This window comes from Pimephales promelas, chromosome 24 (assembly GCF_988280905.1).
Source record: "Pimephales promelas chromosome 24, fPimPro1.hap1.1, whole genome shotgun sequence".
Taxonomy (NCBI): Eukaryota; Metazoa; Chordata; class Actinopteri; order Cypriniformes; family Leuciscidae; genus Pimephales; species Pimephales promelas.
This window is the reverse complement of record NC_142792.1, coordinates 16,134,853-16,154,232: the sequence shown is the minus strand read 5'-3', so window position 1 is coordinate 16,154,232 and position 19,380 is coordinate 16,134,853. Positions and strand designations below refer to the sequence as shown.

Sequence of the window (19,380 nt, the reverse complement as noted above, 5' to 3'; positions counted from 1 at the left end):
CCCTCTACAGCCGTACAGTATATCCCCCAAGACCCAAACCAACACCAGAGCCCCTAAACGTTAAGACATATTTCAGACCCCTCTACAGCCATACAGTAGATCCCCCAAGACCCAAACCAACACAAGAGCCCCTAAACGTTAAGACATATTTCAGACCCCTCTACAGCCGTACAGTAGATCCCCCAAGACCCAAACCAACACCAGAGCCCCTAAACCTTAAGACATATTTCAGACCCCTCTACAGCCATAAAGTAGATCCCCCAAGACCCAAACCAACACCAGAACCCCTAAACCTTAAGACGTATTTCAGACCCCTCTACAGCCATACAGTAGATCCCCCAAGACCCAAACCAACACCAGAGCCCCTAAACCTTAAGACATATTTCAGACCCCTCTACAGCCATACAGTAGATCCCCCAAGACCCAAACCAACACCAGAGCCCCAAAACCTTAAGACGTATTTCAGACCCCTCTACAGCCATACAGTAGATCCCCCAAGACCCAAACCAACACCAGAGCCCCTAAACCTTAAGACATATTTCAGACCCCTCTACAGCCATAAAGTAGATCCCCCAAGACCCAAACCAACACCAGAGCCCCTGAGAATCTAGACCCCCCCTACATCCATAAAATGTAGATCCCTTAAGATCCAGACCCAGATATAGAACAATGCCAGACCCTCTAACGACCAGACCAATTAGTGATCTCTTAATACCCAAATCTCTCAAGGCCCAGATATAGACCAAATTTTAAATCCTCAAGCCCAGATACAAAGACAGCAACTTACAAACAAGAAACAGCCTAACACTTGTAGTGGGTCATGGAGATTCCCACCAATATATAAGACCAAAGAACATGATCCAAACCAAGATCTAGTTTTTACTCCTAGCCTAATACCAGATTTTTGCGATATTAATAAGATTCGAGACCAAAACCCCAAGATCAAAACTCTTTCAAGAAATAGAAGGTTGTCAGCTGCTTCTGAATAACATGAATCTCACCCTCAACTCTGATGGAAAATGGTTGACACGCTAAAAGTGGGTTAGTGGAATCCTACAGTTTCTGTCTTTTCTTTTCTTTGAATCCGTTTCACTGTAAGTTCAGTATTCTTAAGTTAGAAATTCTGGAAGTCAAAGCCATCAATTTCCCATAAGGCCACAGTGACAGAGACACAGATTGATTTGTGTGTGTGCTGTCTGATAAGCATAACTCTGGGGTGATTGAAGCTCTGTGTTGGGGAGGAAAATCTTTTTTAAAACCACATAAAATTATCAGAAATATCAAGGTGTCTGTCTGTCTGTCTATCTGTATTTCTTCACCCCTGAGCAAGCAGTGCTGAATAAGATTAACATACTCTGTTGACTGGTTCCTGCAAAGGTTACGGTAATTCAAAAGAACATTCCAGGGATGAAAGTATTATTTACTGATTGAAGTAATGCTGAAGTTGCACTGCAGTTTGGTTCAGCTACAGTCCCATGATAGCTGTGGTTAAATAGTCACATGGTTCTCATGGTTTAAAAATGGTTTACTAGTGTCTGTTTGGGGTGAGCAGTGGTGATGTAACAGTGATGCAATGTTGTCAGGCTGTTTTGTGTTTTTGACGCTTTCAGCACATTTCAGGAAAGTAGGTTGGTAATTAGATCCAAATGAGGCCATTATGTAGAGATTGATTACAGCGGAGGTTACACGTACTGCTAGATGTCCGCACAAGACACATACACACTGCTGCAGCCAGCCATGATTACACTGTCCTTGAGCAAGATCAGGCACTGAAAAAGGCAAAGGTAGATGAATAGCATGCTTGGAGCGGGGTGTGTGTGTGTAATCATTTATACATGCATGGGGTTGGGTATGTGTGATTTAACTCTGGGGTTTGGTATATGATTAGTGTTTTGCAGGTTTGCTGTGAGAGCATGTGTTGTGTGAAAAAAAAAATATATATATATATATATATATATATATATATATATATAAATACCTGAACTCAAATCTCTCTCAAATGTCTGTTTTATTTCACTTACTGTTGGTTGTTGTGTGTAGTACAAGAACTATTAAAAAGAGGGATGAATTGCCACATTTATGATCACAATTAAGCCTGTTGCAATTATGTGATCGCAATAATTGAGCACTTCAAATTCCAATCTAATAATGTGTTATATGATTTTATCGTATAACAATTTTTTAAAAGTCTCTCTTGGGGCTTCTCAGATTGTGGTCCCATTTTTACAACCCGTAAGGAATAATTGCAAGGAAAAATATTACCACACGAGGGAAATCATTGTGGTGTCCACGAAGGTGTGGAAAAATAGGCATAAATCTAGCTTGCACATTTACCCAAATTATTATACGCCTGTTTAACCGAAGCTAATTTGGGCGGGTTTCTCCCATCCCCATACAATGTCACCTCTCTGTCTTTCACGGCCCTGACGAGAAGGTCGATCTCATCGGCCGTGAACCGCTCCTGGCATGCACTTGCCAAATCTATCTATCTATCTATCTATCTATCTATCTATCTATCTATCTATCTATCTATGTGTTTGTCTAATATCTTTCTGTATCTGTGTCTTTCTATCTGTCGAAAGATTTTCATGACAACTTTAGTTCTATTAATGTTTCTGAAAGTCTCCATTCCTCTACAAATACAGACAACTGGCTTCTCTCTCATTGTTTCTTCAAAATTGCAATAATAACCGTTAACAGGAGTGAGGCATTAGAATCGTTTTCTTATCTACCATCTTGAAGGATTCCACCTTTACAATCCCAATGTTATTCTGGATATCTGGATATGATATGAGATCAGCACATATTCACATTTAATCCTGAAAAAGGAGGAATAGAGGAGAGAGAGAGTTGAGGGGAGGGGCTGTTGTAACAGATGCTCTCTAATTTAAAGCTGGAACGTGTGTGTCAGTGGCGAGCTGGGCTGTGAAGAATAAACGAGAGAGAGAGGGGAATAGAGTAGAGCTGTGTTATATAGCTTGCCCTGGCTGTATTGATTTGGATGCCAGAGACTGCGATAGAGAGAGAGAGAGAGAAGTGGAGACACTTTTTCAGATGGTCTCTCTGATACACAAACATAGGGGAACAGGAGAGAGAACTGGACAGTGTCTATCTGTGAAACAGTGAGAGAGAGAGAAAAAACAAGAGAAGAACTGCAGAAGCCAACTCTGATTGGAAGAAGTGTGTTTGTGAGAGACAGAGGCAAGCTGCGAAAAATGATGTGAGCGATGAAGAAGAAGACAGACACGGACTCTCATCTTTTGACTGGTGGGACCTGGATTGCGGAAAGCAAATTCTGCAGGATGCATTTCTGTTTTTAACCCTCAATACTCCTTCTGGATGGATTTGATGTGGTTTATGAAGTACAGAGGAAGACAAAAACTGTGTTTTGGATGCTGAACTATGTGATTAATTGATGTGATATGAATTAGTGATGTGTTTTAATTGGTCTTGCGGACCAAAGCTCCCTTTGGATTCAAGAAACTTGAAATGAATACAAAGACGAGACTGAGGGGAGGAGACGATCAATGATAAATTGAATGGAAGAATTCGTTACGCTCAGTGTGGTGGCTGTAGAAATAGAAATCCTGCGTTTTTATGTAGAGAAACCAATCATCTTTTGATTGTTATTTTGCTATTTTTGTATGTTGGTGGCGAGAATGATGCTCGTTGTGCTTTGCCCTGCACTGGCCCCGCCCCCAACCACACCTGTCCGTGCCTTGACCCCGCCCTCTTCTGATCATGCAAGTGTTGCAGATTGTTAAGGAGCTGGTGTCGCCCTCCCGCCGCCGCGCCAGTGGCCGTTTTGCAGGTGTGTATGCAAAACTGAGCTGTCTGTGTGTATATGTGTATGTGTGCGCATGCTTGGATTTTCAACCGGAATGCACACTGATTCATGGGAACTCGTGTCACCGTGAGGACCCAAATTGAGGAACCCCATGTGGAAACAAGCTTATAAATCATATATATTTTGTTCTGTCATTAATTTACAAAAATTAAAAACCAGCGTTTGTCCGACACATCACTAAGTCTGATATATCAGCTCATATTCAACATACGTTTTTTATGTTTGGCTGATTAATGTATGAAGTTGGAAGAAGTTATTTATTTTATTAGGTAGAAATGTTAAACAAAGAATGTAAATGGTATATGAAAATTATCACACCGTTTGCATTTCTATTATTAGTTATAGAAAGGCAAATGCTATAATACTTTCTTATATTCGCACAATTATATTCCACAAACCTTGAAAGATGCCCGTTATACTATATTCACTGGCTACTGTATGTAATATGTATAATATAAACTTTGCTCTTGAAGATATCAGCCAACAGGTACAGATCTAAATTTAGGTCATCGTTCGTTGAAAATCGCCCCCGCCATAGCTTTCAAAAGAACATTGTGAACATTATTAAAAGTGTCTCCTTTTGTGTCCTATGGAAGACAGAACGGTCAAATAGGGTTGGAACGACATGATGTACTTGATGACAGAATGCTATTTTTTGGGTGAATCCCTGTAAGACATGAAGTGCACCTTTTAAACCATGTTTCTATGTGTGCACGTTTATTTGTGTGTGCAATTGCTTCACAAAGAAGCCTCCACCCTTGACCTTGAATTATCGAGACCAAAGCCTGTTTTCCACGGTTCTGTCTTCAATTTGAAAATGTTGATGGGGAAGTTTGTTGATCAATCTAACCCCGAATTGAGTAATCCAGGCAAGTCCCCTGTTAGCTGTGCCCATTATAGCTCATGGTTACATACACGTTTACCTCAAAAGCTTTTATTAAGGAAGTATGATGTGACATCTCTAAGTTAGTTTGAAATCAGCTATTTCAATCAGCTGTTGTTAACTTCCCATTTCAGCTTGTTAACTTCCTCCTTCAGCTTCTCTATTTATCAGCCTTTCTTTGTTTTTGTATTGCATGTGCGTGTATACGGGCACCTTTTGTGTAGACCGTTGGATTCACTCTGAGAATGCCTGGTTGATAATGTTGATTTATGTTGTTGCATTTCCAAACTTATTTCCTGTCATTTTCCCAGTTGCTTCCTGACAATAATGGGCTTGTGTCTCTTGCTTATGGTTTAATCTCACATCTTGTTTGCAAGATGAGAATCAGTGGAACCCAAATAATAATATTTTGAAAATAGTGTACATCAATTGTATATAAATTGTATTTGAAGCATGTGTTCATGCATGCTTTTTCAGCTTTAATTACCCACAATACCCTGCATGACGGAAAAGGAGGAGATTGTAACAGAATTTTATTATTATTTTTCAGATTTTAGCCCTTAAACAGGCAGGAGTGGAAAATGCAAAAGCAAAAAATAATTTCATGTAATTTTTTATGTCATCTGGCCTTAAATACAACATATCCAATATATATATATATATATATATATATATATATATATATATATATATATAATTATATATATATATTTTTTTTAAATTTGATATATTTTGGATTTTATGAGTTGTCTCTCTTGAGACATGTTGCTGATTATAAAAAAAAAGGACCAAAGGACCAAGTCATCAATCTGTTAACTGTTACTCCCACTGTATGTTTAAAACAATTATGTTGACAAATTATATATCATTCGAAAGCGTACGAACTCAAGATTCTGCATGTGAGACCTGTTTTGAAATTGGGCGTCGTGTTACCATAGAAACGGTATTCTAAATTATTTTAATGGGCTTCTCCCCTTATCGTCATGTTTCATAATTTATGATCAAAACCTTTTCTAATCTTGACAAAACACATATTGTCAGAAAGGTCTGAGTCTCAAGATTCCATATTTTGTGACAGAATTTGGACAGAAATGTATTAATTTGTTATGGCAGAATGCATACAATTAAATGCAATTGAAAATGTAAGTCACCCGGTGGCTATTTTTGGTATTATGCTTAAACAAACTCTCATGGGAACTTAAAGGTGCTCTAGTCTAAGCGATGTCAGGTGACGTGACTTCTTGTTGACGTTTAAAGTTTTTTTTAAAACAAAATGGAGGCTAGATAGACCCTCCCTCCTCCTCATCTGCACTGACCCCCCCAAACCCCACCCCCAGGGCCTTCTTGTCAGTTATTGGCTGGAACAGTTTGTTATGTTTCGTGGACGGGTTGCCGCAGTTTGTTTTTGTTGCCATTTGTGGAGCCTGGGTTGTCCGCATAGACCGTGTTTTTTTTTTCAGTGTGTTTAGGGGACAGGCAGCTAGCGGATGGTGAGGAGATGTTTGCTGTATGTGACAAAAAATGTTTTGGCCTAAAAAACGTATGACATCGCTTAGAGCACCTTTAAATATTTGTGATATCAACTTCAAATTCGGAACACAACTTGGTTAGATATATGGCTTTGATTTTATAGTAAATAGTATAGTAAAATACATATTTTATTAAAAAAAAGAATAAATATGAAGTACAGTATATTTGATTTAATGAACAACATATGACTTAATTTTCTCCTTTTCCTTTTTCTTCAGAATAAAAAGTAAGTTTTATATATATATATATATATATATATATATATATACAGTATATATATATACTTATCTCAAAATCTGAATGTTCTGCACCACTGGCAGCCATGTTGGTCAGGCTGACTAATTGATCACCAAAAAAAAAAAAAAAATTGATGCAAATCATGTGACCAGCTTGCTCAAGACAGACCAAGCTGTCATAAGTGATAATATAATTTGATGAAAAAAATCGCTTTTATGCCCCAAAAAAGACAATAAAAACGACGTATCTCGTGAGACACGTTGCCTTTTATAGGGTTAAAAACAAGAATGAATTTTAGTGTAGCGTATTGTTAATGTTAATGTGCAAACAGTGATATCATGGAATAAATTAAAAGCATATACTGTAGGCTTGCTGATGGTTTGATTAGCTGTTCTTAAGTGAAAGAGGCTGATTCTGCCGTTTGATTGGTTGAGTCAAGTGGTAGTCTCAGGTCAGTGGTGTAACACAAGGATACGCAGGAGTAAATAATTTATCTTCTGCTTCCCTCATATTCTATTTCTGGTTCTTTTTTTTCTTTTGTTTCCCTCTCTCCTTTCTGTTCTGCCTTTTCATATTCTGCTTTTTTCTTTTCCTCCCACACTGCATTTTTACTACAAGGAAAAATCAATCAGTTTTTATCTTTATTTTAAATATGTTAATAGAGGCAAAAGCTAAAATATGTTGTCATCTCAGAGGAAAACTGTTCAAAGCAAACGTTAATGAGGTCTTGAAATAGAGTTCATTCATGTCTAAAGTTTTAGTCTCTGACGTTTCTCCTACAATTGATTTGGAGGACTAAAAATAGACAAAATGAGTCAATCGTTAGTGAAATATAGAGCCATAAAAACAATGTGAATTGCATATCTAAGGTTAAAATTTGGTATTGGGATAGTTTGAGAAATATTTGAGTTCATATTGAAATCTTCTAATTACAAACTTTGTAAGGTTTATTTAAAAATATTAAATTATTATGATAAAAATGTAAAGTGAGTACACACATGTGAAGTAATGTTTGTTTCATTCATACTCGTACCCAGAGGGGGCATTCGTGCAGAAAGTCCACATGTGTGACTTATAGAGGTCAGAAAACATGTACTTGTACTTGAACTAAGTACGAATAGCGATAGCTGCTATTTATTAAAATTATTAAATGGATGTATACTTATTGGGACTATAAAGCCCTCCCAACACCTACCCCTGATCCTACCTAAATACATGTTTAAATTTTTTATTAAACATGTGTTAAACCATTTATTTTCTTTTTTTAAAATATTTCATTCATTATTATTGAAAATAAATGGCTTTCCAATCTGATTTGTGATAGGAAAAGGGAGTAGAGCGAGTTCGGCAAAAGGGTGGATTTGAACTCGGGTCGATTTGCATCAAATCCTCCATGCAAATCCTTACACTCTGACGTTGTAAAGGGAGTTAGGAGGATAAACTATATTATTCTCTTTTGTTGGACAACAGGTTTGCAAATGCTTGTCATTACAAGTTTAGAAAGTTGATTGGTGTGTGTGTTGCTTTTTCAAATGCACATTATAAGGGTCTCAAACTCACAGTGCTTGTAATTATGGAGCAGCATTTACTGCAAACCGATCGATATGCTTTGATCGCAGTGCCGTGCTTGAACATGAAGCACGCTGTTCATATGCTTATTTAAAACTGCAGTTCGTAACTTTTATTGGGTTAAAAATGATCTAAAATAGATTTTTTAACAAAGACATAACCAGCCACTGTTCAAAACAGTGTTCAAAACTTGGCTTAGCTCGATTCAAAGCAGTAAGCTTGTAAAAATGTTTTTAATTCCAGTGGTACTGGTGAAGGAGTCTCAGCTAGTAGACTATATTGAGTAATTACATCACATCTGTACACATAAAGGAGGAGTCTCGGCTAATCGGCTATATTGAGTCATTACGTCACATCTGTACACATAAAGAAGGAGTCTCGGCTAGTGGGCCATATCGAGTCATTACGTCACATCTGTACACATAAAGGAGGAGTCTCGGCTAGTCGGCTATATCGAGTCATTAAGTCACATCTGTACACATAAAGAAGAGTCTCGGCTAGTCGGCTATATCGAGTCATTACGTCACATCTGTACTCATAAAGAAGGAGTCTCGGCTAGTCGGCTATATCGAGTCATTACATCACGTCTGTACACATAAATTTTGTCACATCTGTACTCATAAAGAACGAGTCTCGGCTAGTGGGCCATATCGAGTCATTACGTCACATCTGTACACATAAAGAAGGAGTCTCGGCTAGTGGGCCATATCGAGTCATTACATCACATCTGTACTCATAAAGAAGGAGTCTCGGCTAGTGGGCTGTATCGAGTCATTACGTCACATCTGTACTCATAAAGAAGGAGTCTCGGCTAGTGGGCCATATCGAGTCATTACATCACGTCTGTACACATAAAGAAGAGTCTCGGCTAGTGGGCCATATCGAGTCATTACATCACATCTGTACTCATAAAGAAGGAGTCTCGGCTAGTGGGCTGTATCGAGTCATTACGTCACATCTGTACTCATAAAGAAGGAGTCTCGGCTAGTGGGCCATATCGAGTCATTACATCACGTCTGTACACATAAAGAAGAGTCTCGGCTAGTGGGCCATATCGAGTCATTACATCACATCTGTACTCATAAAGAAGGAGTCTCAGCTAGTGGGCCATATCGAGTCATTACATCACGTCTGTACACATAAAGAAGGAGTCTCGGCTAGTGGGCCATATCGGGTCATTACGTCACATCTGTACACATAAAGAAGGAGTCTCGGCTAGTGGGCCATATCGAGTCATTACGTCACATCTGTACACATAAAGAAGGAGTCTCGGCTAGTGGGCTGTATCGAGTCATTACGTCACATCTGTACTCATAAAGAAGGAGTCTCGGCTAGTGGGCCATATCGAGTCATTACATCACGTCTGTACACATAAAGAAGGAGTCTCGGCTAGTGGGCCATATCGGGTCATTACGTCACATCTGTACACATAAAGAAGAAGTCTCGGCTAGTGGGCTATATCGAGTCATTACGTCACATCTGTACACATAAAGAAGGAGTCTCGGCTAGTCGGCCATATCGAGTCATTACGTCACATCTGTACTCATAAAGAAGGAGTCTCGGCTAGTCGGCTATATCGAGTCATTACATCACGTCTGTACACATACATTACGTCACATCTGTACTCATAAAGAAGGAGTCTCGGCTAGTGGGCCATATCGAGTCATTACGTCACATCTGTACACATAAAGAAGAGTCTCAGCTAGTGGGCTATATTGAGTCATTACGTCACATCTGTACACATAAAGAAGAGTCTCAGCTAGTGGGCTATATTGAGTCATTACGTCACATCTGTACACATAAAGAAGAGTCTCAGCTAGTAGGCTATATTGAGTCATTACGTCACATTTGTACACATAAAGAAGGAGTCTCGGCCAGTAGACTATATTGAGTCATTACGTCACATCTGTACACATAAAGAAGAGTCTCGGCTAGTAGACTATATTGAGTCATTACGTCACATCTGTACACATAAAGAAGAGTCTCGGCTAGTATGCTATATTGCGTGTGAGGATGTTGGAGGTGGAGATTTATAGCCTTTTCTCATAGCACTTGATATGATTAAACTTATCAATTTGATGGCGGATCCAGAAAGTTTCAAACGACAATCAGCAGTGACATATGAAACCATACGAAAACAAGGACACATATCGGAAGGACATTACATGTAGTAAACTCAATGCTGACTTTGTTAACATTAACAAATTTGAGAACAAAGTTTAAAATGCACGGTTTGACATAATATGATATGCGCTCATTAGATTTAATCAGCGTGATTTACTGCAATACGGTAAAAATCCTTATGTTGTCAATTCGCACGTTCTCCTCAGTATCAGTTTTGCGTGATATGATAACTTATAAGCGATTGTTAGATTTAATCAGCGTGATTTACTAGACTGTCAGAACCAGAACAAAAGTGGATGTTTCTTACTAGTTCAGTTCAGACGACATTTTCCTGTGAAAATTCAATATGTTACATTGGATTCATCCGCACTGTGCCGTGCCGAGGCACAACCCACGTAAAGTTGATAATTCTGGGAATAACTGCAATTGCACATTTCGAACAGAGATGGCAACAAAGAAGAAAAACTACAAACTGCAGCTTTAATTTAAACTTTTAATTTTGATTAATCATGCAGCCCTAACCTCACAAACAAGCCTATAACAAACTCTCACTTCACACAAACAAGCGGCTCTGTCTCACACACTCTGTCACACTGTACAGCCCTGTTTTGTTATCTTGGCAAATGTGAGCACATTTTGAGACATTGTCGAGATCTCTTATGAAACTAGACACATGTTGAGATTTACTTAAGTAAGTTTACATTTGCTCTACACCCTTTATATAAGATACAACTGAATTACTGTATGTAAGAGGTCTGTGTGTGTGTGTGTGTGTGTGAATAGGAGCTCTTGTTAGTCAGTCAGTCTGGTATTTAGTGTGTGGGTCTAAAGTGTGACGTGTCTCTGAAGTAAACAAACAGCCGTATTGTCAGAGCATGTCTCGTTGCCTCCTTTCCTCTTTGCTGTCATCTTTCTCCAACATTCCTCTTTCATTTCTCAATTTCTTTCTCTTTTCTCCTCATTCTCTGTCTCCCCTTGGCGTCTCATTTCACTCAGAGTGATGAGAAACTGGAATTTTTTTAGTTTACATGCGGTTGACTTTAACATGGCGAGTTAAGGAAACTGAGACGTGTTTGAGTATTTGTGTGCGTGTGTGTGTTTGTCACACTCATGCATACCAAATATCTGAATGGCAATACAGACCATGGGGAGATTGAGCCAGGTAAGATCTGATGACCTCATTCATCCGTCTCTTCTTTAAAAGAACATATGTATGATAACATTACATTTCATTATGATGTCAGCTTTTATTTTCGTTTTGAAAAAAAGATGGACCGGCTGTTGGTAGATAATAATAATAATACATAATTACAAATTGGTTATTGGACACTTAAAAATAAAAGAAACTGGATCTTGTATTTTCTACACAAAGCTGTACTTTGATCTTTGCATTAAATGAGAGAATGAAAAGAATGTGGCTCTGTCATAAAATATGCAGACTCTACATGTGGTGGGTTCTGGTTTGTTCTCCAACAATCTTTATTCCTCAACGTCTACATTTGAAAGAAAAATGTCACCGTAGAAACATTGCAGCAATAACCACATGAAATTGATCTGTCAAACGTTCAATTTGTTTTTCGACCGTGTGCGCCCTTGGCCTCTGCTCCATCTTGTCTTTCATTAAGGATAAAATAAGGATGAAATGATGTATGAGTGAAGGGTAGAGAACAACAGGCGGGAAATGAACGTGTCACCAATCAGGCCTGACATTAGTCACACTTGCACTCTGATGAGAGAGAGAGAGAGAGAGCAATGAGTCTTTGCATGCTAATGTCCTCAGCACACACTGTTAATGCTGCACAAAATGTATTTAAATTATTGTTTTTGGCATAAATAATTAAGGATGCACCGATGTGAACATTTTGGCCGATACCGATAACCGATAATTCTTTATATTTGAAAGCCGATAACCGATATATCGGCCGATAAATCGAAATATAATTTTTGAGAGCCTGATTGCAAAAACAAAAGTCTCACAATTAAAATCCATTCTCATTATAATTTCATGTAGCCGATATGACAGAACATTTTGCACAAAACTATATTTTCCTTTTTGATTCCAGTCATATTTCAAGCAATTAAAATCAATCATGCTGAACAGTGCACATCTGAAGAGTCTCAGGTGTCAAGCTTATCAGTATTATCAGCTTTAATACATCAGCCAAATTTTATTATCAGGCCGATAACGATAACATAAAAATGAACAAATATCGCCCGATACCGTTATGCTGGCCGATATATCATGCATCACTATAAATAAATAATCCATGTAACTCCCTGTTAAACATTTGCTTCGTCATGGTTTAGAAAAGAAAATACTATTGCCATTTATTTTGTACACCATTTACTAACTGCTAATGTGAAATAAATCAAATGAGGTATTAAGTTTGTTTGCTTTGGTTGCTTTTTCTTTGTTTTTACTAACCAAGGGGACAAGTGGAAATCATTTCAAATTGTGTTGCTTTTTGAGCCTTGACTTAGTACATCTGTTCCACCGTGGGCTGAACCTGACTCTGTGATTTGAATGATGGCTTGGTGTTTGTGGCTAAAAGACGCCCATGTACGAGTGAGCTGTAATGACAGACGCCATTACAGGGTTGTGTGTATGTGTGTGTCTGAGAAGTCATAAAGGTCCAGACCATTCATTGACATTACATGCCTGAAAATACCACAACCACTCTGATGAAGAGCTGGGGATTTTTTCGCCATAAAGAGAGGTGAAGAGATTGAGAAAGACAGAAGAACATTGTACGGGAAGTGAGGGAGAAAATAGAAATCACTAAGTTCCTAAAGTGTTGATAAAAATAGCTGGGGAATGTCTGCCTCCTGACTAACTATAACTGTATGATCTTTGTTAAATGATGTCAGACAGTGTCAGCATTGGTGTGTGTGTGTGTGTGAGACAAAGAGCTGGACGGCTCTTGACTCTGAGTGGAATCGTCTGTGAAGGCAAAGATGCCATAATGAAAACAGAACATGCGTTACTCTTAGGGCTTTTGCACACAATAGAGACTAGTGTCTGTTTGTTTGTGTGTGTGTGTGTGTGTGTGGTACTTAGGCTATGTCCTCAGTACACACAAACAAACAAAAAATTACAATAAAAATACAATTCCACAATAAAAAACCTATCGTTCAATGGAAAGGTTATGTGAATGTTAAATATTCTTCATGGAACTATCAATGCCTATCAAGTGTTGATAAACAAGTTTGAATTAGTGATGTGCGTCACGAGACTGATTTCATATACGTACGTTTTAATGAATATTTTGTTACTCAAGAGCAATTTAAGCACCACAAATAACTTTCTTGGCACTTGTAGCACTTAGCACTTGGCAAATTGTGCTACAGAAATGAGTTGCTCAGCTCAGAGTTTTCCACCAATTTTTGTTGTTTTTGACGTACACTTAAGAGTCCCAGTGGACATCATCCATTTCTTTCGCTTACTATTTCATCATGAATACTAGGCAAATTTAAATTTGCTTTGAAAGTTAGTCTGGCAAAGAGCTCATTCAAGCCCATTTCTAATCCGTCGAAATCGCGGCACCAATCAGAAACGTTGGGGCGGGATTTACACGATGACGACAGCGCTGGGATTTTGAAGCAGATTTAATAGCCTAAATTACAAAGATGGATGCCGCCGTCAAACATCACTCTCATCTGTTTTAAGCGATTTGAACATTTCCTTTTTGTTAAAAACCGAGCAAAGAACAACACTCGGAGATGTTTCTCCGCTGGCCGCCGCTCTCCTTCATCGCTATGATTGGTTTTAGGTCTACCCGCGACGTCCGTTGGTGACGCCCCTCTGGACATGATTTGTCTTTGACGCTTTGCCAGACCATAACTGAGAATGGTCTGGTTTTAACCAGGCTAACTGAATACTACATATCTGCCATATAGCCTACTGCTTTTGGCATACTGAGTAGTAGTAGGAAATTATACTATAGTATAGGAATATATACCCCAAAATTGCGAAAGTGATAAGCCAACTTTTGAGTTTCACATATTTGTGAGTATTTAATAATATTAGCTGTGACAGGTGCCATTTCAAAAAATGAAAAAATGCTGCTGTTTTTCCTTCATAAATCGGCATTTATTGTATTTGGAGTCAGCTTGTTGCAGTGTCTGTGCTCAGCAGTGCAGCTCTGTAAATTGTCAGGGAAGATGAGCTGTGATTTCTTCACTCTTATCCTTGTGAAATGAGCTCTGTTAATCTGACAAATGACCATTAAGAGGGATTGAAATGGTTCTCATACTTATGTACGACGTCTCTTCCGCAGAGGCCTCAGAGAACGTTCGCTCATCTCTAAATACGCTGGCGCTCACATACGCTCAGCGTGAGCTGTCAGACTGATGTATGGAGCATGAACGAGAGAGTGTTGAGCTGAAACATGGTGCTGAGTGAATGCTAATGTACCACGGAGGCCCTAGAGCTTTAAGACTACCAGCCATGGAAAAAAAAAATCTCCTTTACATGTCTCTTCTCTTCTCATCTTTTCTCCATTTGTCTCTCACATACATCTTTCATATACTCTTTTATCTCAATATCTTCTCTAACGTCTCCTTTTGTCTCTCATATACTCTTCCTTTCTCATCTCAGCTTATTTCTCACATAGTCTTGTCTTGTCTCATTTAGCCTCATCTCTCATAGTCTTGTCTCATTTATTTCTCACACATAGCCTACTATCTTGGCTCTTCTCTCATATACTCTCTTCTTTCCTTATGTTCTTTTCTTACATAATCTTGTCTCATCTCATACTCTTGCTTTATCATCTCAACTCATTTCTCACATAATCTCATCTGATCTCGTCTCATCTCTTTTCTCAAAAATTTTCATTTTTGGGTGAACTAACCCTTTAACTCTTCTTGTTTAATCTCATTCACTGTCTCATCACATCTCATCTGCTCCATGTGCTTCCATTTTCACTCTTGCATCTGGTAAATACACACACTCACACACAAACAAGCACCATCCTTCCATAAAAATTCCATAGGCTTAAAAGCCTATTCATTCAGAACTGAGAATCTGGCTGGCTTTGACCCAAGGGCTGAAAGCTGGTGGAAGCCTGTGTAAGTAAGTGTTGCCTGTAAAATACACCCAGAAAGGGAACCAAGCCAAACAGGAAGTGGCAGCGTTAACCTAATTCCAGGAGAGGAAATGATTGGCCACCATGTGCGCTGGTTGTAATCTCATTGGCCGGCTGCATGAAAAATAGATGTGTTTGTGCACTGGCACCAACGCACGTTAAATACACTGAAAACCCAATCCTACATCAACAGCTCCACAGCAGAGCTCTTCACGGGAGAATGTTTCCAATTTTTCCAATTCATAGACAACATCAAAGTCCAGGCTGGGATCCAGGAGGGTGCTTTATTGCCCTCAAACACAGACTTTTCTCTTATCTCACTCTGTTTCTCGAGCTGTGCTGGTTTTGTCGGAACGTCCTAGGTTCGATAATAGTTAAGTTCTGTAACATGCTGTCAAATGCCACAGAAAATCATCTCAGTTTGTAAAAATAAGCACAATTGGTTTTAGTTTAATGCTTTTAGTGTGTGTGCAATTCAGTATTATTGGAATTCAATATGTTTTGGAGAGTATACAAGCATAAATGTGAAAAAAACCTGGGGTTACTATAGTAGTTACAGATAGTTCACTCATAAATGAAAATTCTGTCAGCATTTCCTCACCCTCATGTTGTTTCAAACCTGGTGGGGTTCTTCTGTGTATCACAATATGTGTATGATAAATGTTATATAAAAATATAATATATTTTGAATAATGTTGGTAACCATGAACCTTTGATGGCCATTGATTTCCAAAAAAAAAAAAAAAGACACTGAGATTTTTCAAAGAATCTTGTTTCGCGTTCTGCAGTAGAATAAGTCATTCAGGTTCGGAAAGACATGAGGGTGAGTAATTATGACACAAATTTAATTTCTTCACTTTTTTAGTTATGGGACAACTTATGATTATTTAACAGTGCTTTGCAGATAATGTTTCCAGGTAAACATGGCCATGACAATAGTTGAAAGTTTGGATTTTTGCTCAGACCGGCTTATTACAGTATACTAAAATCATATTAATAACATGTATAATATTTACATCTTGTGGCTATGCTTTCGAAACAGTTTATTGTGTTTATTGCAGTAGAATGCTTTTTTTTTTATTCTGTAGCATTGAATCAACTGTTTAAACAGCCTCTGATTTTATTTGTAATAAACTTTCATTATTATTTTCTCCTCATAATACAGATGTACGGTATTGAACACGGAACCTTCCTATAAAAGCAGACCCACGTTGTTTGCTTTAGATGTGAATGACGCAGTTTGCCCTTGAGAGCCACATACTGGCTCAGACCTATGTGATCAGCCACTTGTTGCTATGCTCTAGCGGATAGAAAAGAGAGAATGTGTGTGTGTGTGTGTTTGTTAAAGTGCAAAGAAAGTCCAATTTCTTTTCATTTCTGTAAGCCTGGCTTATTAGTGAGATGATTCACATATTGGATGGTGAAAATTGCAGCTAATTGGTCTATTTTTTTCTGTTTGTCTTTCCAGCGTCTAATTCAGAGCAGGATGCTGCAGTGAAGTTGGAACAGGAGCGAGCTGAGATACTCGCCAAATATGACAAGGTGAGAGAAAACAGCTGTCATTCACTCACCAGCCAAATACCCTCCAATACACTTCCGAGAAAAACAGTAACACAACAAACATGTACTCTGATCCAATCAGATACCTCCTTCCACCATAATTCACAACCTGCACCTTCTTTGGGAAGATTCTCTGTAATCTCATTTGCGACACTTTGCTAAAACGTTGTCTGCCTGATGTTAGAAAGATTGGTCCTGATTGGTGAAAAGAGTCCTCTTGAATTGCTGAAATATGTAGCAGGCATGAGGTGAAACACCTGTTCCCCATCTGCTATGTATATCACTTATGTTGGGAGGCTAACTGTTATCCTAAGTTCACATCTGGCATTGTATCTTCATCCATGCTTTCCAGAAGAGACACTCGTTACAAGACATAGGTGAAGTATGTTGGTTTACATGGAAGGAAGTGGCCTTTAAAGTGAAATGAGACATTGATGCATAATGATTATGTGGTAATAAATATTATGACTTCATCTGTCCCCTTTCTATGATTAATGTGTGTTTACACTGAACGCTTGTGTAAGGTCTCATGGTTTGTCCCATGAAATCTCTCAGGCATGGCCGGTTTGTTAATTGATAGTTTAAATTGAGTGTAATCTGAGCACTCATTAGGGAGCTGTAAATCTGTAACGTGTCTGTTAATTGGATTGTGATAAGCTCCCTTACGTAGGGATTCTCCTCTCAACTCAAGAGAGCACAAAACCTAAACTCCATTACAGTTTTAATTTAGTTATTTTAATTTTTTTTTTTTTTTTACTTTTAACATTTCTACTCCCTGAATTCTTGCATTTTTGCACAACTTGCTCCTGATGAAAACCGATACTAGTTCACAAAAACAACACTTTGTTGTTCCAAACCTGTTTTTGTTTTGTTTGTTTATTTTTGTTTTGTTTTCTGTTTTGTTTTATTTTCTATTTTGTTTTGTTTTTGTTTTTTTGTTTTCTGTTTTGTTTTGTTTTCTGTTTGTTTTCTTTTTTCTGTTTTGTTTTGTTTTGTTTTTCTTTGTTTTGTTTTCTGTTTTTTTTGTTTTCTGTTTTGTTTTTTGTTTTGTTTTTCTATTTTGTTTTGTTTTGGTTTGGTTTGGTTTGTTTTGGATAATGAAAATAAAAAAGGACTGGCTCGTTATTCATTGAAAATCTTGACATCGGCCCCAGATCTCACGTGGATTCTCATTGAGAGGTTGCAATGTCTGATTTGTTAAGAAATAACAAATTTCTTCAGTCTGATTTTTGGTTTTATAAATTGGTTGATCCAGTTCCCAAAAACGTCCTGAATGTTTTGTTCCCGCACTAACATAACTCACTGATTCATCCTTTCAGCGGTGTGTTGAAGGGGTTGAATTAAGAGCCCAAACTCCTTAAGAGGTTTTGTTGTGTCCAACAACAAAGTAACAGTTGGACTGTCAACACAACAAATTGCACACTGAGATGTGTCCTCCTAAATCCATCCCCTCCAAAGCATAGTTTTCACAGCCAGCCAAACAGCGCATCTGCAACAGACTCCATATTATGTATATTAAAGAACTCATTGTTCAGGCTCTAGTTTTGGGTGTTGTCACATTTTACAGTAACAGAAGGGAAGTGTGAATGCCACTAAACCAGGTTGTGCTGTCATTTAATAGTCACTCATTGTTTAAATGTCAAATGTTAGTCCAATATCATAAAATACAAATGTAAACATGTTAGTGCATGCCATTTTGTTCTTGTGAGTTCATTCTGTCAGGTCTAGAGGGATGAATAGATCCAGAAAGACATGAGAGAAAACAGTGGAGGAGGGGTGCGCCCTTGGCATGTGTCACAGGCCGAAATATTTCCCACAGCCACGCGTGTCACATGCCATCAGATTAGCATATCCCACTGTAGATTTATGCCTGTGACATACAGGAGAGGGTGAGAGAGATAAATGAGTGTGTGCGCGTATGCCCTTGATGTGCCTTTTTTTGTCTCTGATTTTCGATTTCCTTCATACTCTTTCTTTTTTATCGCTCCCACTCTTGTTCTCTCTCCTGCCGATTGATTCCTCCCATTCTTTTTTCGTTCTCCAGCCCTCCTAGATCTATCGAGACCTTCACGTTTTCTTTGTGCATGCCTAAGTGACAAAGTCCACACGTTGTTTATTACATTGTTAGTCATTGGTGTGACAGTTCAATGGCTTTTGGGATGAAATTATTTTGTCAATGGGTAGCGTGCTTCACCTTTCTTTTCATATGTTTAAGTGACACATTTAAAATGTGAATACAAAATTGCCATTTGTCAAACTAGGCATGCATAGTGCACACAAATGATTGAAACTATGCATTTATTTAATTGTTTAATTGCAATTTTTATATTGGCCATTTTATATTGGCAAACTTATATATGAAAGTTTGTTTCCACCAACAGAATAAAACATTTTACGACTTTTTATCTCACAATTGCGACTTTTTATCTCAAAATTGTGAGATTTTGCAATTTTGCAATTGTGAGACTTGTAATTGCGAGTTATAAAGTCTTAGGGAAAGTCTTAGGGGAAAAAAAGACTGACTTTTTTTCTTCACAATTGCGAGT

General features: G+C 38.2%; 1 protein-coding gene across 3 annotated transcripts in view; it reads left to right on the top strand.

The window, feature by feature from the left end:
- usp6nl (USP6 N-terminal like) overlaps positions 1-19,380 on the top strand; it is a 61,298-nt gene that overhangs the window by 23,533 nt on the left and 18,385 nt on the right. Inside the window, exons 1-2 of one of the 3 annotated variants that reach the window (XM_039668596.2) lie at positions 3,019-3,811; positions 16,743-16,816. In XM_039668596.2, coding sequence (XP_039524530.2) covers positions 3,742-3,811; positions 16,743-16,816 — 144 coding nt within the window. In that variant the 5' untranslated portion in view covers positions 3,019-3,741. Of the gene's footprint in view, positions 1-3,018; positions 3,812-11,180; positions 11,353-16,742; positions 16,817-19,380 lie in introns of those variants that run through there. The other 2 variants (XM_039668597.2, XM_039668598.2) reach the window with 2 other exon arrangements.